This window comes from Hylaeus volcanicus, chromosome 1, assembly GCF_026283585.1.
Source record: "Hylaeus volcanicus isolate JK05 chromosome 1, UHH_iyHylVolc1.0_haploid, whole genome shotgun sequence".
In the NCBI taxonomy this organism is placed as follows: domain Eukaryota; kingdom Metazoa; phylum Arthropoda; class Insecta; order Hymenoptera; family Colletidae; genus Hylaeus; species Hylaeus volcanicus.
The window spans coordinates 2,394,998-2,417,500 of NC_071976.1; the positions used below are offsets into that span (position 1 = coordinate 2,394,998).

Consider the following 22,503-nt stretch of genomic DNA (forward strand, 5'->3'; position numbering starts at 1 on the left):
ATGGCGCCATTTATGTATTTTTACCGACATTGTAGTACTTTCTTAGATTATTTATATAATTCATTTCATCGCATTTGCTAATGAATTTCAAATCATACTACAATCATTGTTATATAAGAATTCACTTCAGAAAAATTGTCGACAGGTTTCCCACTTTTAAGGCTAGATGGCGCCATTTATCTATGTTTACCGACATTGTAGTACTTTCTTAGAATATTTATATAATTCATTTCATCGCATTTGCTAATGAAGTTCAAGTCATACTACAATCATTGTTATATTAAAATTCACTTCAGAAAAATTGTCGAAAGGTTTCCCACTTTTAAGGCTAGATGGCGCTATTTATCTATTTTTACCGACATTGTAGTACTTTCTTAGAATATTTATATAATTCATTTCATCGCATTTGCTAATGAATTTGTAGTTATATTACAATCATTGGTTTATTAAAATTCTCGAAAAGAATTCATAAACTTCACATCACTTTCTCTTGTCCTAGGTGTACATAGTTCTCTAAGTCGTACTTCTACCACTTAGATAATGGCGTCAAGTGTCATCTGATGGCGAATGTAGAAAACAAAAAAATGTACATAACTTTGAAACCAATAACAATAATATATCGACGTATTATGATCACGAAGAGGAAAGAATGATTTCTCATACTATTCAGTGGACAATGAACTATCAATGATCTATACATATTTTGATAAAGGCTCGAGAGTTATTAGAATAGTCTTGTGCGTAATTCCTCGGTATATAGTTTGAGAGTCACTGGCACAATCTCTTATAGTGTATCTAGTGTCAGTTAGTCAGTTGATCAATTGCTAACCATTGCTAACTACATACAAATTTTACGTCGTCGAATGATTACAGTGTTGTAAAATTAATCTAGACTTAGAAGCAGTTATCTCATAAAGAAACACGGTACACGCTAGAAAATGGCAAGCCAGAATTATTTAAGTAACCCAAACCACTCGTTTTTCTCTTGTGAGGATGACATGGACGACGAAACCTTTCTAAAAAGTGCACCGCCAAGGTTTTCTGGCCGTATGACTTATAATCATTATTATAACGCTGACAACGAACTCGAACAAAAACATCAACAATTGTTGCAACGAAGAAAGGATATCGAAGATCGTACGATACAATCATCGGAAAGATCCATTTCGTTGTTGAGGGATTCTGAGCAGATTGGAGCTGCCACTGCAGAGGTAATTCGTAGAGACTATCATTCAATTCTTATGACAGTTGATGAATCCAGCAAATCTTTATTGTTTATCGTAGTGCGACGTACAGATAACGAGCGTCATTGTAGTACATTTCTTAGAAATCAAATTAAAGATCTATAATTAATTTGTGATCTAATTAATAAATATATGTGTGCATATGTATATCAAATTTTAAACAAAGTACATGCCTTTGAAATATTATTGAGAAAGCATTTAATAGATACCATGTTAATATTTTGATTAGTTGGTACACTTACATACTTTCATTTCAGGAACTCATTAGACAGAGAGAACATTTAGAAAGAACAGAGAAAAGATTAGATGATATTAATAGTACCTTAAGATTTAGTCAGAAACATATTCAAGGAATAAAAAGTGTATTTGGGAGTCTCAAAAACTATCTCAGTGGTAAATCATTGGATGGACCTATACCATCTACTAAATTATCAGAGTCTTCTAGTTCTGAATCTATGACATCACCTGCACTGTGTAACTCTTTAGAACAAGTACAGTGTAATATAGCTAATACTAGTCCTGCATTAAAGTTACGTGGTCTAGATGAGGAAGCAGAGGTTAATAGTCCTGTGAGCAACAACGTGAGCAAAATTTTAGAAAAGAATTTAGATGAAATGAGCGGTTCATTGGCTAGATTGAAAGGCTTGGCAATAGGATTATCAGAAGAGATAGATTTGCAAAATGATTTAATTGACAACATAACAGATAAAGCAGAGAAGACAGATGTAATGCTTCAAAAACAAAATAAAGACCTCACTCATTTACTGAAGAAGTAAATATATGCAGTATGTATGATTAAAGAAGGGCTTATTAAAGTTAGTTTATATACCTTGAAATTTTAAACATACGTGTAACAAAATGAAAATTTTTATATTATCATATTTAGTTGAATAAGTACTGTGTAATATATAATTTACAAATATTATAAAATGAGAAAAATTGTAACAGTGATGCAAGAAATAATGTACTTCTATACCATCATATTTTCTTCTTTTTATACTATTTTATAATTGGAACAAAAATGATAAAAAATGCTGTAATTTTAAAGGATTTAATATTGTTATTAAATTTTATCAGAGTTATTGAAGAGATACAAAATTATCAAAAGAGGTACAATTGAACAAAATTCATTATAATAAACTGGTTTTCATTAGTATTACCATGTAAAACATGGAAATATTTATGTCTAGAAAGAAATAATACATCTAAAAATGTAACAATAAGAACAATGTTCCTTAGATTAATAATAATTGCTTTAATTGTTACAATCTTTTGGGGGTAATTTCACAGTGTACTTTGATTTAAATTAATATATTTGAATATATAAACATTGCTCCTTTGGCCTATACATATCTTTCCCTAAAATCAATGATAATAAAAAATTTAGAAATACTTGTACAATATATAATTGTTGTTTATGCAACTATACTTTGTATTGTTTCCATTAATTACATATGTAGAAGTCAAAAATCTCTCGAATCTATAATATATCAGTTGTTTTTGGTGATATGAATTTGAGATCATTTTTTTCTTAATAATTTGTCCACATCACCAAAGAAGCATTATTCTGGATTCCAGCCTTAGGTAACTCGTTTACATATTAATCTACAATTCATAATTGTAAGATGGTAATAATATGTAAATGTTAATATAATAAGATAAATAGCATAATTTAAAAAATGGAAATACATGTATGCATTATTATTGAGAAAGATTCCATTTAAGCGTTTGATACTGTTTTATATTTAATGAGTATAATGTAAATTACCATTTCAAAATTGTATAAATACTTGTATAAGTAAAAATTCATAAGTAAAAATACCACTATCAATGTTGTTCAAAATAATTAAAGTGTACGCATATTATAGTTATAAAACCATTTTAACTACGCACGTTATCAGTATTGAAATACTTTGTATAAATCTAAACCTTGATGTATACATTTATATGCAATCTAATAACGTTATATTGTTAATTAAGAGTGTATATATCGATTTGTTAAAAAGGTAGCCGATATTCACGAAAATAAAGCCTAAAAAAATTACACAGTGTACATACTTTCTATATGTATATATAACGACACTTTATTTTTACAAAAAAATATAATTACACAAATTATAAATTATACTCTATAGTTTCCTGATTATTTAATTTTGTTATGCTTAACACCTTATCGCCCTTAATCGTCATTGTCCCAACACCTGAAGAGTCCAGTCCAGTTCCTCAAATCTCTGTATCTATTTAAATAAATGCAAACCCAAAGAATTTATTTTTCAAATAGCGGAATATTTTACTATCGGTGATCTTTCTGAATGCACTTTATTAATTTATAACGTTATAAACATATGTAATGCCCTACCCGTTCCGCCATTGTTACTTCCGGTGTCTGTTCCATTTCCGCCACCATTTGGTGGTGGTCCGGGTGGTCGTCTTCGACCACCCCCTCGACATGCAACTCCTACTCCTGCATCATGATGTCCAGCCATAGAAGGTTCAGAATTTATGGACATCACAGATGCCTATCAATGAAAATAATAATAATAATCTGACTAAAATGTCAGAAATTAAATAACGTTTTCAATATAAACTGCGTCGATATCCGTACGATTATAATATCATTGATAATAAAGCAACGCCTTCTTTATTTAATATATAAATAACGATATGAACAACTAATGCCATTTTTTATCTCTGTCGTTATTCTACACTCCTAACATTTTTTTATTAACATAATTTATTATTGAAATCCTACCGTGATGCAAAACACCACAAGAAGAAAGATTTGAATATTAAGCCACTTCATCTTACGTGCCGTATTTAAAAAAAGACTGTATCGTACTCTGACTGCTTATGTATTTATACTTGTTACTGTGCAATTACAATCTTTATCTTAAATCAGAAAACTACAATTGCGCTGTAACATTTCCTGTAATTTTACAGTCATAACAATCATCGTGTTTGCTTAACTATAACGTAATTTTAAGGTAGTAAAATTTATTCGTAGAAAACATACAATTACAAATAATTTAACGTAACATACAATTTATAAATATTTTCGCTGCAAAGAACAATGATTATATCTGAAGTAGATGTTTCTTTCCATTTATGATTTATCGAATTGTAAAATGATGTTCAAAATGATTAATTCCTACATTGATATATATCCCAATTTATATTCCGTATGCTGTTTGGAATGTCTATCATCGTTAAAAATCAAAAAAATCATCTTCTTGGTTTTCAAGAAATAATTATTAGAAACCTTGAATTCTAGTGTGAATTTACGCCTTCGCGAATATGAAGTTATGACTCATGCGAGTTTCGGATTGCCTTCTGCTAGGGGCCCGTTAATTAAAACAAAAAACGAGGAGGAAAACAATAGTTAATTCCAACTTCTTTCGAATTTAAAGTCATAACACGTAATATTTATCAAAATAAAATGGAAAGCATCCAACAATCGGTACATGGAAAGATAACTTTGTTGATAATCGAAAGTAGTATCGAGGAAAATATATCGATATTAAAATCGAGATGTAGCGGTTAAAGGTCGATAATTGATATGAAAACGATGCTTTAGTATTTCTAGTAAACTTTATGAAATTGACGAGTTGTAACTCGTAGGCTGCGAGGAGGAAGTTTCTGGAATTGTTGTGTGAATTTGAACAGGTTTTTACAGCGTGTGTGTGAAACGCTATTTTATTACTGGACCATTACACGCGTATAAATAATGTACGTATTTTTCGTTATGTTTGTTTTAAATTATTTGTTACAATTATTTGTTTTTATTAGAAAGTGTGATCTGTACTATGTTTCTTCTTTTCAAAATTTATAGTAGAAATTTGTTTTATATTATTGTTTATTTTCTATTTATTTATAATAATTTTTTGTTTATACATTCGTTACTTGTAAAAGAGTCTAATACTACGACAATAAATTAATTATACGAAGCTATAATATCAATAGATGATTAACCTAGAAGCTTTACAAAAATTATGCTATTTATATTGACATAAATACTTGTAGGGATTAAATCTGCTTTAGCTTTCATGGTTTCTTGTAGAAGTTTCAGCACTTATTTCATTTATAGTTTCTTTCTATTTATGTAGAATGGTTGTAGTAGACATATCCCCTAAAAAGGATGAAGGTGTCTTAAAAGAAATTATCAAAGAAGGTGTTGGAGATGAACTTCCATCACCTGGCTGTAATGTAATAGTAGATTACACTGGTTACTTCATGGATGGAACAATATTCGATACAAGCAAAGACCGTAATGGACACTTTAAATTTAAACTCAAAGAAGGATCTCTCATCAAAGCTTGGGACATTGGTGTGGCTACAATGAAAAAAGGTGAAGTTGCAATGCTGACCTGTGCTCCCAAATATGCATATGGGAAAAATGGTAATCCACCTGTAATACCTCCAAATGCTACACTTAAATTTGAGGTAATTTTCTGTTTTTACTAATGTATTTTTTAATAGTTTAATATGAATTTCATATGTATGAATGATTTTTAATTTCCTTTGTTATTCAATATTGCATGCAGATCACTTGTGTTCTTATTTTAGATTGAATTGATCGATTGGCAAGCAGAAGATATAAGCCCTGACAATGATGGAAGTATTAAGAGATACAAGATTATTGTAGGGAAATATGTTAACAGTCCAGAAGAAGGAGCTTTAGTAAATAGTAAGTCTAATCGTGTAGGATTACTTTTTCAATACAAATGATGTACTTCATATTAATTTTGTTTCTTTTTTTTAGTTCATTTAACGGGAATGTACAATGGTAAGGTGTTCGAAGATAGAGATGTTCAGTTCTCTCTTGGAGAAGGAGAGGATTGTGGTGTTGTAAGTGGTGTGGAACATGCCTTAACACTCTTTAATACTGGAGAAAAATCAAGACTGGAAATTAAGAGTAAACATGCTTTTAGAGATATAGGAAAACCAGAATTTGACATACCTCCGAATGCAACTGTAGAATATATAGTAGAATTGAAAAGTTTTGAAAAAGTAATTACTTCATCAGAAGCCAAGTAGTATAATGTATTTACAATATTTTATTTTAACTGACATTTTGTTATACATTTCAGGGTGTCGAAAATTGGTCTTTAAATGATAATGAAAGAGTAGAGCAGTCAAAGATTTTCAAAGACAAAGGAACCGCTTACTTCAATGCAAACAAGTACAATTTAGCTATTAAAATGTATGAAAAGGCTGAATTATTTCTAAAATGTGTAGCAGGTGAAGGAAAACTTGAAAAGGATAAGCTTTTTTTGTCTACGTACTTAAACCTTGCTCTCTGCTACTTGAAACTAGATCGGAATGTTGAAGCAAAAGATGCATGTACCGAAGCTATGAAGTTAAGTCCTCACAATGAAAAAGCGCTATTCAGGAGGGGACAAGCTTATCTTAGGCTAGCATCACCTGAAATTGCAATTAAAGATTTTGAAGAGGTTTTGAAAATACAACCAAAAAATACAGCAGCTATCAAACAAATTGAAATTTGTAAGAATCTTATTAAGAAACAATTAGTAAAAGAGAAAAACTTATATGCAAATATGTTCGAAAAATTTGCTCGAGAAGACAAACAGGTTTGTGAAAAATAGCAATAATCTTACCTAATACGGGATACGGGATACCTAATACGTTTTTAATTTTTTATTACATGTTCAATGTTTGGTTACTTTTTTGTTATGTAATGCTAATAAGCTATAGTCTGTTTTTTGTATATATTGTATAATAAATAAATCTTATGATAAACAATATCGTTGATATAGCTTAACATGACCAATATATATTTGAAACAAGTTTCTACTCAGTATTTTAACGATATGCTCTGTTATTAATGTCGCAGAAGGAGGAGAAAGAGATGCAAGACCAACCGGATGTAATGAACGCGACCTTAGGTGAATGGGGGCAGGAAGAACGAGCTGGAGGCAGAGATGCAACTGCTTTCGAAAAGGAAAATCCTAACATACTTATGCTCAATGCTAATGGTACTGGCGAATTTCAGGATATGTGAAAAACTCTTTCCTTTCTTATACTGCCCCTATTTTTAATTGTCTTTCGAATCATTAATTTGATAAAACACATAAATACATGTTGTCGAGTTTATTAGTATTCTTTAACATGATACAGCCTAGTCATCAAATTTCATCATTTACATGAGTCGTGAATTTTAATGAAAAAGCTTTTAACTGCCCTTATCATAATCACGTGTCTTATTAGCAGAAGTAATTTATAATAATACAAATACAATAAGATTTGCTAATATTATAAGTTTATTTTATACTCTTAATTAGTGTAATTGGTAATAGCTTAAAATGTATATTTAAAAATTGTAATACTTTTATTAACGTTGCTACATATAATTCATTCCATATAATTGTAAACATAGCATGACAATTTATTAATTATAATACACAACTCTTGAATAAGTGATACCGTTTGATTTACCTTTGTATGAGTAATACAATAAAAATAATTATTGTTGCATACCAAGTATGGTAACAAGTTATGTTAAATATATCGTTTCTTAAAAAGTTGTAGCAAATTGTTTAGTTCGAATCAATTTATGAAAACTGCTTAGCAACAGTTATGTCGATTCAGCATAAAAGTAATGATTGCGAGAAACTGCAGTTAAAGGCATCGCAGTCGATAATAGAATTCCGTTTTCTCTCATATAATTTGAAAGTAAAAAGTGTAGGTGGGTTAATAAATGTATATAAAATAAAATCGTTATTTCATTATTTCGAATTCGTTAAAAGTGATGCATGAAAATAATATATTCTATTATACAAAATAATTTCATTATTTCGCTACTTGATGTTTTTACAATTGTCTTATTTACATTGGTCGGTGAATACCGAAGCTATCTTGCAACATTATTAGTAATTCTTTCTATTAAACATGGTTAAACCAATGACATTCAATAAAACGCAATGATACTTATTGCTTTTATTAACACAACTAAACGACAATACTAGTATGTATCAGTATGTATGTACGCCTTTAGGGAGATCGCCGCGAAACTATTTACAAGCAAAGAATACGGTGATGTGAACACATTCGTCCTCGTAACTCAGCTCGAACGTTCGAAGTCGTGTGATAAAAGTGACATAAATAATCGCCTATCAAGATGCCTAACATCATAAACGACATCAAATTAGATTTCAAAGACGTTTTGTTACGTCCGAAAAGGAGTACATTGAAAAGTAGATCCGATGTAAGTAATATTTTCAATTTCACGAAAGTTTACATATGTCTGCATCCTTAGATCTTTTTTATGAAACCCATTTAAATGGTATGCACAGTAGAACATAATCTAAAATTATAATGATAGAACACACCCAACTTTTTTTCTTGGAATCTAGCACTGAAAAATACTCTCATACATCCGTATAATAAAAAAAATGTCCTTAGAAACTGTTTCATTTAACTTAACCAGAAATATCATGTTTTCTAATTTTTTAAATTTGAATTATTTGGTAATGAGCAATACATTTTACAATTTTAGGTTGATCTATTCAGAGAAATTACATTTCGTAATTCAAAACAAACTTACAAGGGAATTCCTGTGATGGCATCAAATATGGATACAGTAGGAACATTTGAAATGGCAAAGGCATTATCCAAGGTACATTTTAACACCATATAATACTCATCAATTCAAATTTTTATATTAGTTTTGTTATATTCTAGCATGGTCTCTTCACTACTATTCATAAATATTATACTGCAGAGGAATGGAAAGATTTTGCGATACAAAATCATGAATGCCTTAAAAATGTAGCTGCTAGTTCTGGTACAGGAAAAGAAGACTTTGAACGATTGGCCAGTGTTCTAGCTGCTGTCCCTGAACTATCTTTCATTTGTTTAGATGTTGCTAATGGATATTCGCAACATTTTGTAGAATATGTTAGGAAAGTGAGAGCCGAGTACCCTAGTCATACTATAATCGTAAGTAATTCTGTAATTTTTGTTATCATTTCTAAAAGGATCACAAAAGAAATATTGCTTAATTATTTAGTACCATTTATTTCTCTATAGGCAGGGAATGTGGTAACTGGAGAAATGGTAGAAGAACTGATACTATCTGGAGCAGATGTGATTAAAGTTGGTATTGGCCCTGGATCTGTGTGTACTACACGCATGAAAACTGGTGTAGGATATCCACAGTTAAGTGCTGTAATCGAATGTGCTGATGCTGCTCACGGTTTAAAAGGTCATATAATTTCGGTAAATATTATATACTATAACTTTACAAGTAGCAATACGGGTAATGAAACCTTCTTACATCCTTGTACACCAAATGATTCTAGGATGGAGGTTGTACTTGTCCAGGCGACTTAGCAAAAGCTTTTGGCGCTGGGGCCGATTTCGTGATGGCAGGCGGTATGTTTGCTGGACATGACGAATGTGGAGGAGAAGTCATAGAAAAGAATGGGAGAAAATTGAAATTATTTTACGGCATGGCTTCGAGCACAGCAATGAAGAAACACGCTGGAGGTGTTGCTGAATACAGGTTTGTATACAAATAATTGGAAATGCCTTGACTGTAATCGTTTTTTAATTTGTTTAGATCTTCGGAAGGTAAAACTGTAGAAGTACCTTACAAAGGTCTAGTGGAAAATACTATTTTAGACATACTGGGCGGTCTACGCTCTGCGTGTACGTACACGGGAGCTTCGCGATTACGCGAATTACCACGTCGTGCTACATTTATACGTTGTACGCAACAATTAAATCCCATGTATGGCCCACCACCGGAAGTTTGAAGTTGTCTTAATAGTACGATTTCTTGTAGTACAGATTTAGTTGAAAAGTTCTCCCGATTAGGTCAATCAATGAATTTGTATTATTTGCTGGCAAATAATATTTACAAAACTTACGAGGCTATAATTAACATAGATGTATATACATTTTGACAATAATTTTGAATTACAATTATAGAGCTCAAAGGAAGTATTAAACGCTTGAAGCACAAATATACATTCTATTATTGTATTTATATTCTTTTTATGAACATTGTACGCATAACTGTACATATATATCTGTATTATTATATGTTTTTAACAAATAAGCAGCATTTAAATATATCAAAATAAATTGTTAATTTCATTAAAATACTTACAATCATATGTCTAGAAACAATTCCACGAAAATAAATGAATTCGTATTTGATATACATAATACATGTAATAGCTTTCAATAAGTCGTATGTACATATGTACAAAGCGAATTTACTTGCAACACATGTTAATATAAAACAGAATAACATATTTAAAATACATAAGCCAAATAAAATATATTCTAAAGACAATTAACAAATTTATTGAAAAAAGATTTCTACCATCCTGTTAAAAATTCATACTTTTACAAACCTTTCCTTACGACCCTATTTCTCCCTTTCTACGAATGCTGAAAGTAATATAATGTATAAAATATTACAAACATATTTATACCTACCAATTGATTTTCTTTGTTAGAAGCAATGGTAAGTTCCGTTGTGCCTGAAACATTTTCATTACTCTTTATTCATTGTTATAATTCGAAAAATATAATGTATGTTATAATGTAATTTTTAAAAACATTCTGTACAAAATTTAGTCCTTGCAATTATATTTAAATTTTGTTATTAATACATAATACAAAATGAATTGATTACTTACAAACAACCTTTGATAGTAGTTGAAAAAAAAACCAAGTACTGTTTATGTTTACTTACTTCGATTATGAATTGTAATTGATACATAAAAAAACATACTCTTGAAATACATAGATGTAAATATAAATTCTGTTACGTACATGCTGTAATATAAAACAAAAAGAGAACTATTTTCTTTAACTTAAATATTTACGTTTAAGATACTATTCATATTACAAACTTTTTAGTTACGCTTATTCAAATTTTACGAAACGATACGTAAGACTTGATAGACACAGTGAACAATTGTTAATAAACAATTGGTAGTAAATTGTCCGTTACTTAAAGTTATACCAAACCACTGCCCGTTTTAATTCACGACTGAAACAAAAAAAAATAAATCAAAATTTGAATACTTTTCATCCCTATCATTTATGTGGCAACATTAATTTCGTATGGATCGTAGATACAACTAAATTAGACTGTGGTTTAATAAGTCATTATTTGTATAAACTTTTACTGAGATTATATTGCTTGTGTTAAATGTATATACACACACATATTCAACTATGAAATTATATTTAAATAATATAAAGAAAATAATTAATTATATTACATTATATAAATAAAATGTTTATCCTGAAAAGTATTGATTTTGTGTTTTAAAATTTCACCTAATAAATGTATGACTGGAGAAAAAGAATTTTAATTTCATAACATATTTGAAAGTTTGTTACATAAAAAATCAGATTTATTTTAACTACAAATAAGTAAAATATAACATAAAAAGGAATAACAAGAATATAACAAAAAATTATCAGTCACTCTTGTACACGTGTTTTTAGACAACACAATTTAAATATGTAGTAAATATTTAAACTGTGTACACGATATAAATCGTAAAATCAAATTATTCTGATTCTGCCATTTGATACAGATGATATTTTGAACTTTCGTTTTGTTCATCTTATAATTTTAACTAGTAAATATTAATAAATTATTCAATTTCAAGTTTGAATAAATGTAAATAATTTGAAAATGTAAGTTTTACATATAACTAGTAAAATCCATCGATAATTATCTACTATGATTAATACATTCATGTGAATAACCATTTGATTAATTATTAAACAATATATATGATTATACAAGTTATACGTAACAAACAGTGATTTGATATGCCATCCATAACCCTCCAGTTTTGCAGGTCCTGATTCCTTTGAATGTAAACACATAGAATGCTGAATGAAAGATTTAAAATAGTAGATCTCCATGATGAAATTTATCGAAGAACGGGTAAACATCCCTACAATTGGCAGCTCCAAAAATCTAAAAATAGTAGTGGTACTTGACAAGAAAAAGCAAAGGAACCAAGGTAAAATTGTATTTAGTATTGTTATAATAGTATATGCGTGTACGTAGACCATCATACGTGTATCATATTCTCTTGCATACATAATAGATCAAACAATTCATAGACAATAAAAACGAATATTGGCTGTCTGTACAGCCATTTACGCTATAAAGATTTTCTATTCTTCTAAAGACAAATGTTTCATGAATGAGACAGTGAAACATAAATAATGACATATTGAAATAAGTTCTAGATGTATCTCTTATCAATACATTTTTAAAGATAATTTTTAGTACTTTTTATGACAAATGGGAAGCATAATAATATGGATATTGTTGTAGATTCCCCGTTCCTGTTTCTGACCTGCTGCTTCACCTGTCAGTTTCAATTTATGTTACAATCAGGTGTTATGGAACAAAAATACATACAATACTATAAGTAGAACACAAGTAGACATCATGTCGATATTATATTATAATGATAAACTTCGGGCACTTTTCATTACTTAAAATTAAAACCATGAGTATCCTACAATATGTATATATGTCTTTGTATATAAAAAAAACACAAAATATTATAGTATAAATAGAACATAGTCGGTTCTAGTGGCATTTTTCAAAGTTTTATGAGTTTTGCGAAGCGATCAACTATCGTAATTTATTGTAAACAGTGTATGAAGTTACAGCAGGCATTAACCACATCCCATTGGGAAACTATCTGAAAACTATCTGAAATAAACAAACAATTATAATAAAACATATCAAACGTATATAGATATATACTGTAAATGTACTTTCAAAGGTGTAAAATATATTGTTTCAATAACCAGATAACCATCATAAGATATTAAGACCATCATTAAAATATTAAGAATCTATCATTTTTATCAACATTTCACTCCCTGAAAGTATCAACAGTTATCAGCGCGCATATGGTATTCTCTTCTTACACCATTGATTTTCATAATAAACGATAAATATCAAGCCAATATAAATACAAGTGATCGAATATAATAGTACATGGTCAATTACATAATTAATATATAAATATTGCAAATACATATGGAAGAATAACATATTAAAGTAAAATTACTCCGTATATAGTATGATATATTGAAAGAATTGTGTTATGTATTGTATTTTACACTGAAACGTTGACATATGTATAAAATAGAATAATAATACACATATTACTCATGAATTATGTTTGTTTGATATAAAAACTGCATTAATAGGAATTTCAAATACAACGTTTTTTAGTTTGCAAATTTATCATAGCCAATGAAAAATTAATTCGGGAAACAAATTACAAATCAAATTAACTTATAGATTAGGAAACGATGTATTCGAATTTCATATACACAAATTTTTTTCACGATTTTCAGAAACTACTTCAACAATTTAAGAATTGAATGTTATTATTGCACTCAATTTTACATTGACTTAATATAAAAAATTAAAGTTCGAACAAAATTGTATGATATAAAAAAGTAAGAAAATGGGTAAATATATGTAACTGATAGTACCACATAATTTGTGAATATTCTATATTATATCGTAATCATACGGTAGAATTAAAAATATACATGAGTGCCAATATTCTTGTTACATTATTAAATGAAATATCGTATCATACAATTTTCTAATTTGTATTCAAGTATTTATGTAACACGCAGAAATTAACACTTACAGTTTATGTTTTCCTTGATGGAAGTTTAACTTTCTGTATTCGTTTGCGAATAAGGATAGTTCTGATAGCCCCCGGGGAAAGATGGATTTTGTTGACCAGCTTGTGGTTGGGTGGCAGATCCAGCCCCTGCTGCGTAATACCCCGTCGGAGTTGAACCAGGATTTATTGTTGGATAACTACCATAAGTTTGTGGAAACGCGTTAGGAGCACCGCCCGGTGGACCTGATTGACCTTGCATGCTCTGTTGCATTTGTTGTTGAGCCATTTGATTGTTCTGCATTCCCAACTAAAATTTGAGCGTATTATCTTATCGGTTTTCATACAGGGCGAATCACCTAACCTATAACCTCAAACAGCTTAATGACTTCAACCATACAATTCAAGAGCTATTCGAGGTGATGAATTTCGGTGGTTCACCCTGTATAAAAGCCAGGTTTATTATAGTTCTTTCTTGCTTGTAGCGTTAACGTACCTTTCCCGCTTTCATTTGAGCTTCTATAGCTTCTGCTTCTTTTATTTTACCAATACTTCTATAGTATTCTGCCCATTGTGCACTGTAGTCGGCTTGACCTCCATTTTGAGTAGCTCCCGTTTGCTGTGGTTGTTGAGGTTGTTGCTGTTGTGGAGCTGGTCCAGAATTACCAGCTGTTGTAGGGTTAGGTTGATTCGGAGGATTCCCTGTAAGAATGGATATTCGTAAGTTGAAGAATTAATGAACAAAAATTGTTGTATCATTTATTATTATTTACCTGTTGGTGGATTGTGATCCTGTTTTCCTTGTTTCGCTTGTTGCTCGATCATATCTGCTTCTCTATGCATACCGAGCGATCTGTAATATTCCGCCCATTGCGCACTATAATCCGGTTGTCCTGTTTGTGGATTTACTTGAACAGGTGCTTGGTTGCCTGCATCTATAACAATAAATAATTGTATACTTAAGAATTAAGTATTTGTACTTTCTTAATAAAAAAATAAAAGTAAACGTACTTGTATCGGTTGTTTGAGGTTGATTTGGCCATGCTTGATAAGCTGTTCCAGTATTCCAGGTTGGGTTATATCCGATTGCCCCTTGTGCGCCAGTAAACGATGGGTTAGCCGGTGCCTTTATTTTAATTAACGAAGAATTAATAAATTAGCGATACAACAATCGTATTTATTTTTAGGTTATCCGATACTTACCATGCCTAATTTTTCACTAAATATTCTTTTTGCATGTTCAACTTGCTCAGGATTGCCACGAATTATGAAAATTTTCTCATTTTCATTACTTTGATTTCTTCTATCCAATTCACAGTGAGCCCCAGTTTGTTGATTTATTTGCTTAATAGTTTCGCCGCCTATGGTAATTAAAATAAACAATTGAATTATCTTTATCTTTGCGAACACAAACAATATCCGTAAATTAATGCAACTTTACCTTTTCCAATAATAATACCACACTTTGACGATAAGACAGTAAATGTTGTTTCTACTTTATCTTGCATAGGTCCTCCCTGACGTCTGTCCCAACCTCCGTATTCATTTGGATTACGATTGCCGCCAAATCCATTGCCTCGCGGACCACCACTTCTTGCTCCCATGTTACCTCTACCATCATCTCTTCTCTAAGAAAATAAGATTTGAAGAAAGAATAGCATATCCTCTACTTGTAGAATACAATAACATGAACAAACGCTTAGTGTAGTACTTACCATTACACTGTCAATGAGTTCTTGAATGCGTTGACGAACTTGTTCTACAGCTTGATGTTTCCCAGATAATATACATTTTCTATCTCCGGGACCATCTTCTCTTCCCTGTTGGAACTGAACTCTTGCACCAGTTTCCGCCTGTATTTTTTTTATCATGTCTCCTCCTTTACCAATGACAACGCCTACCGCTGCTCTCGGAACAAGTACCTGACGAATAAATATATTATATTTTCTGTATACGGATGTCATTGGCATGTTAATTATCCATAAAATATACGTATTGTACCTCTACTCCATCGGTGGTTCCACCACCACCTCCTCCACCACCGCCGCCGCTACCGCCGCCGCCGCCACCTCCAGAACCATGATTGAAACTGCTATCATTTGAATAACTTCCGCTCCTATCGCTAGTTCTTGCACCTCTATGAAACATTTGCATTTCTTTTTCAGCTATTAATTCATATACTAATTGTTTGGCATATTCAACTTTTTGTGGATCACCCGTTATCCTACATGAAGAAAGACATATGCAACTGTTACTATTGTCGGAAGACCTTCGATTTTTAAAAATTGCAATTATTACCTCAAAGGTTTTTCTTGTTCTTGAGAAGGTCCTTCTTGAATAACAACCATCTTAGCTCCAGATTTCTCTTGAAGTTGTTTTATCGTTTCTCCCCCTTTTCCAATAATTAAACCAACTTTAGGCCCAGGAATCATTATTTCGACAAATCCGGGATGTCCCATCATACCACTGTTATTCCCACTCATATTCATATCGCCAATTCCTTCAGTTCTACTTCTCTGATTGACAATTGATAGTACCAATTCTTTAGCTCGACTGCAACACACATAATTTAAATGTGCGATATAATTTTGAATAATTTCTAGTTCAATTATAATCTATCGATATACGATAATGTAATTTGTTTGCAACACATAATGTGATGTCTACTGTGTGCCAAAAATATAAGTTACAAATGTCACATTATTCTTTGTTTGACAGAGAGTTATTTCTTAAGTGTATAATAAAATCAAATTCCATGTTAAAATGTCATAGGCTTAATTATAAGCAGATTTAAATAAATAAAAAGTTCAATTTTCTTCCTGTTGCGAATAACACGTCCCCATGCATATCCTATCCTCCTTCCATCCTTCTTTCTCCATATCCTATTGAAAGCAAAAAACTATTAGTAAGTACAAAATTATTAAATTAAAAGCCACAACTTATGGATAAATTCTCAATGAGATAAATATTCTGAAGCATATGTAAAGTCAAGTATGAGCCCGCTATTCACATCCAGGTGCTAAATAAAGATTCTGTAAAACATTTGACAATTTCAGTACGCGAAAGCATGTAACCTACATTTAAGAAATGCATGTTAACATGAAATGATAGCATATGAAGTATACTAGATACACGCAAACTATATTTCACCAGTACTATTCGTGCGTAGAACACATTTTCTAACGGATACGCTTAGAGTGTACAAAGCACTGTAATATTATATTACAATACTGCAGTGATTTTCAAAACCATTTTGTTGAAATAAATAGTTGATACTTTCAGGTGTTTCTAGGAGAATCGATGACATTATGGATGACTATGTGGATAATTTGTTAAGTAAATTAGAGTCTAAAAAACTTCCTATACATCAAATACAAGGAGGATAGCAGGTTTGTTTTTCTGTACATGTGTTATTATATATGTGAACATGTATAAACATATATGTAAATACATATTTATATGTATGCACAATAACTCTATATGTGTACAATATATACAATAACTGTATATACATATATATTGTACATAAGTATATGTACAAATGTAAAATATATATTTTTCATTATATAGTGTGATTAACAAGGGCCACTTCATGTAGCACAATAATGTAATCCTTTCATCTAGACATGAGTTTGTAAAGTGGAAATTGCATTGCATACAAAGTAGTTAAAATTAACGAAATAAGAAGGGAAAAACAAGTTACTTGACAGCTTCTCGTGAGCCAGTTAATGTGCAAACACGTTCAGGTAGCCCACCACTTTCTGGTGCCATCTGTATCTTACATCCTGTTTCGCTTTGCAATCTTGTTATTTGTTCTCCACCTCTGCCAATTACTGCAAACATATCATTATTAATTAATAATGCATACACTGAATGTTAAATCAAAATGTGTAGTCATAATAAAATAACAGGAACATTTAATGAGATACAAACATGTAAATTTATATTTAATCATTTAATTATATGTAGAAAAATGTTTATAATTTCACTTGTACTTACTCAAACCAACCATTTTATCTGGAACTCTGATATCTTCATTACAAATACCTCCTACATTCCCAATTGGTCCTGAGGATGATCCTGTTGGTCCTGATCTTCCACCTTGACTACTTGAATCTCCTAATGAATTACTTCCTGGTGGACCACGAAGTCCAATTAAGGGATCTGCTACTAACGATGCCATTTTCTTTGCTTCTGGTTCTGGAAGGATAACTTGATTGTTATCCAATAAATAAAGATGGATTTTTTACTTTCAAGAAATGTTAAGCTACATCTGAATTCAACAGAATCATCCCTTTATGTAAAAATAATTTCTGACAAGATTCAAATAATAATTTTTAGGTAAATTACATTAGTAATTCCAGTTTTCCTAATTTTCTGATTCCTAAAATATTTAACGAAATATAACTTTTGTATGTATATAACATTCTTACCTGAGCCGTCTTCAAGAGGACGCTTTAACTTGGCATCTTGATTATTTTGAGCACCAGCAGGATTAATCTTAGCAGCTATCTAAAAATTAGAAGTCATATTTACATGGCAATTATTGCCAATTTGATAACTATAATACAATTTTATATGAAATAACTTATACACATAGTATAACTATTTATTAGATGGTATTTGAACAATTAAATTTCAGTCTACAGATTTATGCTATCTTTACAAAGTCCAAAGATTAAATAACCCTGTACAACTGTATGAATATAAGTGATTTTATTCGAGTAAACAATACAATACATAAATGTTTCGTAACATTGTTAGTACAGTAATAAACATTAACGTGAAAGTTAGTTTCTTCAATACTTTTCCAATGAAAATAAGAAAACGCTGAAATACAAGATCATTATCCTGAACGAATAAAGTTGGTAATGCGGTTACAAATTATTTGTTTATTAACAACGTATATCGGGATATGGTTTTATGTATGTATAAAAAACTGTATAGCCTACTTACGAGATTTTAATTAGATCCTAACCTATGCTACATTAGTTTGACGTACTCACTTACTTGTTTTGCACGTTGCAAAGCCGCCGCAAACGCGGAGCTTTGGCTAAAATTTTGAGGCGGAGCAACCGCTGAATAGTCACTCATGATGGAACATGAAGCAGCAATACGAGTGGAACTATTACAATATTTCTTTCTGGGAATTGTTATTAACAATTCGTTCTATGTAAATTCACGCTAATATTTAATGCTTCGAACGTATTTCACACAAAATACAAATATTACAACGCTCTGGTTTAAAAGTACACAATAGTACAAAGCAGAGGTTTACGAGTGAAAGAACTGTGCTTTCACAGAAGGAACGGTACAGCGCAAGCGTCGGTCATGAAACATACAACTATGAAGACCGCGATGTATACGTGTTCGAATAGCAAGCTGTGAATACAGAAAGGCCAACGCTCATAAAACAGCTCCATGAGCGGGTACCAGGTGCCCTCTGGTACCAGACAATTTCAGAAATATTTTAATATTTTATTTATTTATTTATTTATTTAAGTGTAAAGTTGTAGGAAATGTAACTATAACACTACTTCAGGTACAAATAAAATATACTAATACTGGTTTTAGCTCAAGTGGCGCCATCGGTGGCAAAACACCCAAGTTTGTAGTGAAAATAGTTCCCACTATATTTTATAGATGGCGCCAGCAATGTTTTTGTGACTTTATATCACTTGTGCCATCTTACAGAAATGGTATGAACTATTTTCACTACAAACTTGGGCGTTTTGTCACCGTCGGCGCCACTAGCGCAAAATTAATATATATATGTATAATAATATTGCACCTGTAAATATAAGTAAAAAGAAATTACGAATTTGTATAAATTACCTATACAAGTCGAAAAGTTATTTGGTCTTTCACTTAATTTGAACATTTATATTTTATCCATTGAAAAAATGAAATCTAGTAACAATAATCACGTGCTTGTACCACCTCGTGATCACATTGATAATAACTATATATATGATGATAACTGATAATACTTTGCAATACCATGTAACGTGACCACATGTAACTGTCATAAGACCATGATGCTAAATAACAGTGATGAACATGATGAAGAAGGAAGTCATTGGAAGCCATCACTGCATAGCAGTGGTATAAGATAAGGATCTCCAGTATAAGATAAAGCAGTGACTTGTCATTTTAATCTAAAAATCATTTTAAACGATAGTTGACGCGAGTCTACTGTTATTTCTTCTTTGGCATTCCGCATAATTGTGTTAAATTAGTGAAATTATGGAAGTGTCTCGTTTACCATCTTGTGTTGCACTACACTTTACAAGTGAAGAATTGGAGTGTCTCATAGACAAGGCTAGAGATTGGGCACTTATGCATGGTACACATTTATAAATTATTTTAAAAATTACAAACTAATCATGCCTCAGTTTGCATGGTGAAAAGCATCTAATGATAGTTTTCCTAAGAGTTACAATATAGTTTTACTCCTTGTTTTAGGTATGAGTTTCAGACCAAGGGAATCCTTTAATAAAAATCAAGTGCAAGTTTTACCATTTACATTATTGCCATCAACTTTTCCTAAAGAGCATTTTCACAAAGTGAAAAGAATTCAAGTAGTATTAAATGAACTTACTCATAAGGTTGCACATAATCATAGTTTTATTACAAAGAGTTTAGAAAGGTTAGTAAAATTAAAATATTAAATTCTTTCTTTTCTTATATTATTGTAACTAATTATTTTGTTATTTTTAGTACAATTGCTGCTGATTCATTTACTGCAAAATTATTTAATATTTATGAAACTGTACATAAAGAAGGATACAGTCAAGTAATTTGTAATTAATACAAATCTATTATTGCATTCTTTTTTCGTTTCCAAATATTTGATATATTTTCTATTTACAGACTATAAGCGTTGGTGTGCTTCGGTCTGATTATATGTTACATGAAGATCAGATTAAACAAGTTGAATTAAATACTATTGCCAGTAGTTTTGGAGGGATATCATCAGTTACTACTGAATGTCATAAGTAAATTATTATAATCAAAACTTTATTATACTCTGAGGGAATTTGAAGTATTTGTCATAATATTAACATTTTTTATAGGTATGTCTTATTGGAATTGGGAGATCCAGACAAAGTAACATATGTAAGTAAATTTCTTCCTTTGTGTTTACAAGCTATGAAACATCTTTAATAGTTAAATACTTTTTAGCTACCAAGAAATGAACCCAATAAAGCTATCTGTGAAGGTTTAACACATGCATGGAAATTATACAACAATGAAAAGTAAGAAGTTTTGCTGCACAACAGAAGAGAACAATTTGTAGCAATCGTTATACAATTATTATTTTTAATTTTAGGTCTGTGATATTATTTGTTGTTGAAACCATTACTTATAATATATGCGATCAGAGATTTCTTGAATATGAAATTCGTAAAAGGAATCCTTATCTTAAACTAATCAGAAGAAGTTTAACAGATTTAGTGTCTGAAGCAAAATTGGGATCAAACAAAGAATTAATAATGTATGTCTATGTAATTGTTAAAGTAAATAATAAAAAAAGTTGGAAGTTTTCTATAGCACTTTTAAATCCACTGTTTATGTTCAGATAAAAAATGACCTAGTAATTATTTTAAATGTATTTAGTGGAGATGAAGAAGTTGGTTTAGTCTACTTCCGTTCTGGTTATGAAGTTGAAGCCTATCCTACAGAACAAGAATGGTCAGTGAGACTATTGATAGAACGTTCCCGCGCAATAAAATGCCCGTCGATACAGTATCATCTAGCTGGTACTAAAAAGGTATATTGATTGTAAAAAGTATGTACTGGATGATATATTTCTTTACCGAATAATATTGTATAACATAACACTTATTCTAGGTCCAACAGTCCTTAACGAATAGTAATGATTTAAAGAAATTCTTAAAAGAAAAGGCTACAATAAACCAACTGGAGCAAATATTTGGTAGACTTTATTCGTTAGAATTCGTAAGCATAATAGATAATGTATATTATACAAATATTAATTTAAAAGAAATGTGATTAATATTTTTGGAAAAACAGAATGAGGAAGCAGAGACAATCATTGACAAAGCTATATCAGAGCCGACAAAATATGTTCTCAAACCACAAAGAGAAGGTGGTGGAAACAATTTGTATAACGAAGAAATGAAGCAGCGTTTGAAAGCTATGAGATCTTCCAAGGAGAGGACCGCTTGGATACTCATGGAACGTTTTTATCCGCCAGTACAAGAAAATTATATTGTACGCGCTCAAAACGAGCCATTTGAGAATGACAATCGGTTCATCGATGTTGTATCAGAGCTTGGCATTTACGGAGTTATTATAGGGTAAATAATAAAGTGTCCTTATCATAACCTCACTTCCTAAAAAGTATCACGCGATAACAAATTTCTTCTTTTATAGGGACCACGAAAATATTATATGTAACAAAGAGATAGGTCACATTTTAAGAACTAAACAATGTAACGAAAACGAAGGTGGAATAGCAGCAGGAATTGGCGCTGTTGATGGCCCCTTCCTAATTTGAGACTTAGAGCAAGTTATATTTTAAATAATTCTGTATGTACAAATGTTAGTAAAACGTATTACAGCGTACTTTT

The 22,503-nt window shown here is 30.7% G+C and overlaps 5 protein-coding genes across 11 annotated transcripts; 4 read left to right on the forward strand and 1 right to left on the reverse strand.

The window, feature by feature from the left end:
- The first annotated feature begins 708 nt into the window (after positions 1-708).
- On the forward strand, positions 709-2,577 carry LOC128872166 (synaptosomal-associated protein 29). The gene is made up of 2 exons (XM_054114598.1): positions 709-1,211; positions 1,502-2,577. The coding sequence occupies exons 1-2, from the start codon at positions 939-941 to the stop codon at positions 2,018-2,020; spliced, it is 792 nt and encodes a 263-aa protein (XP_053970573.1). The 5' UTR covers positions 709-938; the 3' UTR covers positions 2,021-2,577.
- A 2,234-nt stretch (positions 2,578-4,811) lies between these two features.
- Positions 4,812-7,743, forward strand: LOC128872150 (FK506-binding protein 59-like). 2 transcript variants are annotated; one of them, XM_054114562.1, is made up of 6 exons: positions 4,812-4,970; positions 5,348-5,684; positions 5,808-5,928; positions 6,004-6,251; positions 6,332-6,832; positions 7,096-7,743. In XM_054114562.1, the coding sequence occupies exons 2-6, from the start codon at positions 5,349-5,351 to the stop codon at positions 7,261-7,263; spliced, it is 1,374 nt and encodes a 457-aa protein (XP_053970537.1). In that variant the 5' UTR covers positions 4,812-4,970; position 5,348; the 3' UTR covers positions 7,264-7,743. The 2 variants fall into 2 exon arrangements, with proteins under 2 accessions (XP_053970537.1, XP_053970546.1); XM_054114571.1 differs by having other exon boundaries at positions 4,825-4,970; positions 5,329-5,684.
- Positions 7,744-7,813: 70 nt separating this feature from the next.
- On the forward strand, positions 7,814-10,571 carry LOC128872163 (GMP reductase 1-like). The gene is made up of 7 exons (XM_054114583.1): positions 7,814-7,947; positions 8,257-8,466; positions 8,758-8,877; positions 8,943-9,200; positions 9,291-9,479; positions 9,563-9,765; positions 9,823-10,571. The coding sequence occupies exons 2-7, from the start codon at positions 8,380-8,382 to the stop codon at positions 10,016-10,018; spliced, it is 1,053 nt and encodes a 350-aa protein (XP_053970558.1). The 5' UTR covers positions 7,814-7,947; positions 8,257-8,379; the 3' UTR covers positions 10,019-10,571.
- A 154-nt stretch (positions 10,572-10,725) lies between these two features.
- On the reverse strand, positions 10,726-19,223 carry LOC128872125 (far upstream element-binding protein 3). 6 transcript variants are annotated; one of them, XM_054114514.1, is made up of 14 exons: positions 18,917-19,223; positions 18,340-18,418; positions 17,906-18,118; positions 17,610-17,739; positions 16,205-16,459; positions 15,908-16,130; positions 15,622-15,828; positions 15,348-15,534; positions 15,110-15,267; positions 14,918-15,032; positions 14,680-14,841; positions 14,403-14,608; positions 13,931-14,216; positions 10,726-11,268 (listed from the first exon to the last, which is right to left on the reverse strand). In XM_054114514.1, the coding sequence occupies exons 1-13, from the start codon at positions 18,998-19,000 to the stop codon at positions 13,956-13,958; spliced, it is 2,280 nt and encodes a 759-aa protein (XP_053970489.1). In that variant the 5' UTR covers positions 19,001-19,223; the 3' UTR covers positions 10,726-11,268; positions 13,931-13,955. The 6 variants fall into 6 exon arrangements, with proteins under 6 accessions (XP_053970489.1, XP_053970508.1, XP_053970524.1 ...); XM_054114533.1 differs by lacking the exon at positions 10,726-11,268 and adding an exon at positions 12,256-12,969 and having other exon boundaries at positions 14,680-14,835; XM_054114549.1 differs by lacking the exon at positions 10,726-11,268 and adding an exon at positions 12,256-12,969 and having other exon boundaries at positions 13,931-14,204.
- A 524-nt stretch (positions 19,224-19,747) lies between these two features.
- LOC128876476 (glutathione synthetase-like) lies at positions 19,748-22,498 on the forward strand. The gene is made up of 11 exons (XM_054122895.1): positions 19,748-20,252; positions 20,372-20,555; positions 20,627-20,702; positions 20,780-20,904; positions 20,983-21,025; positions 21,092-21,165; positions 21,240-21,404; positions 21,527-21,680; positions 21,761-21,868; positions 21,944-22,230; positions 22,307-22,498. The coding sequence occupies exons 1-11, from the start codon at positions 20,153-20,155 to the stop codon at positions 22,428-22,430; spliced, it is 1,440 nt and encodes a 479-aa protein (XP_053978870.1). The 5' UTR covers positions 19,748-20,152; the 3' UTR covers positions 22,431-22,498.
- Positions 22,499-22,503: the final 5 nt, after the last annotated feature.

Excerpts from the sequence above, each read along its gene's own strand:
- LOC128872125 (XM_054114514.1), bottom strand. The coding sequence starts at position 19,000 with ATGAGTGACTATTCAGCGGTTGCTCCGCCTCAAAATTTTAGCCAAAGC. Across the intron at positions 18,119-18,339 it reads TCCTCTTGAAGACGGCTCAG|TTATCCTTCCAGAACCAGAA; the intron begins GTAAGAATGTTA and ends ATAACAATCAAG. Across the intron at positions 16,131-16,204 it reads GAACAAGAAAAACCTTTGAG|GATAACGGGTGATCCACAAA; the intron begins GTAATAATTGCA and ends TTCTTCATGTAG.
- LOC128872163 (XM_054114583.1), top strand. The coding sequence starts at position 8,380 with ATGCCTAACATCATAAACGACATCAAATTAGATTTCAAAGACGTTTTG. Across the intron at positions 9,480-9,562 it reads TAAAAGGTCATATAATTTCG|GATGGAGGTTGTACTTGTCC; the intron begins GTAAATATTATA and ends AAATGATTCTAG. Across the intron at positions 9,766-9,822 it reads GGAGGTGTTGCTGAATACAG|ATCTTCGGAAGGTAAAACTG; the intron begins GTTTGTATACAA and ends TAATTTGTTTAG.
- LOC128876476 (XM_054122895.1), top strand. The coding sequence starts at position 20,153 with ATGGAAGTGTCTCGTTTACCATCTTGTGTTGCACTACACTTTACAAGT. Across the intron at positions 21,166-21,239 it reads AAATTATACAACAATGAAAA|GTCTGTGATATTATTTGTTG; the intron begins GTAAGAAGTTTT and ends TTTTAATTTTAG. Across the intron at positions 21,681-21,760 it reads ATCTAGCTGGTACTAAAAAG|GTCCAACAGTCCTTAACGAA; the intron begins GTATATTGATTG and ends CACTTATTCTAG.
- LOC128872150 (XM_054114562.1), top strand. The coding sequence starts at position 5,349 with ATGGTTGTAGTAGACATATCCCCTAAAAAGGATGAAGGTGTCTTAAAA. Across the intron at positions 5,685-5,807 it reads ATGCTACACTTAAATTTGAG|ATTGAATTGATCGATTGGCA; the intron begins GTAATTTTCTGT and ends TTCTTATTTTAG. Across the intron at positions 6,833-7,095 it reads TTGCTCGAGAAGACAAACAG|AAGGAGGAGAAAGAGATGCA; the intron begins GTTTGTGAAAAA and ends TTAATGTCGCAG.
- LOC128872166 (XM_054114598.1), top strand. The coding sequence starts at position 939 with ATGGCAAGCCAGAATTATTTAAGTAACCCAAACCACTCGTTTTTCTCT. Across the intron at positions 1,212-1,501 it reads TTGGAGCTGCCACTGCAGAG|GAACTCATTAGACAGAGAGA; the intron begins GTAATTCGTAGA and ends CTTTCATTTCAG.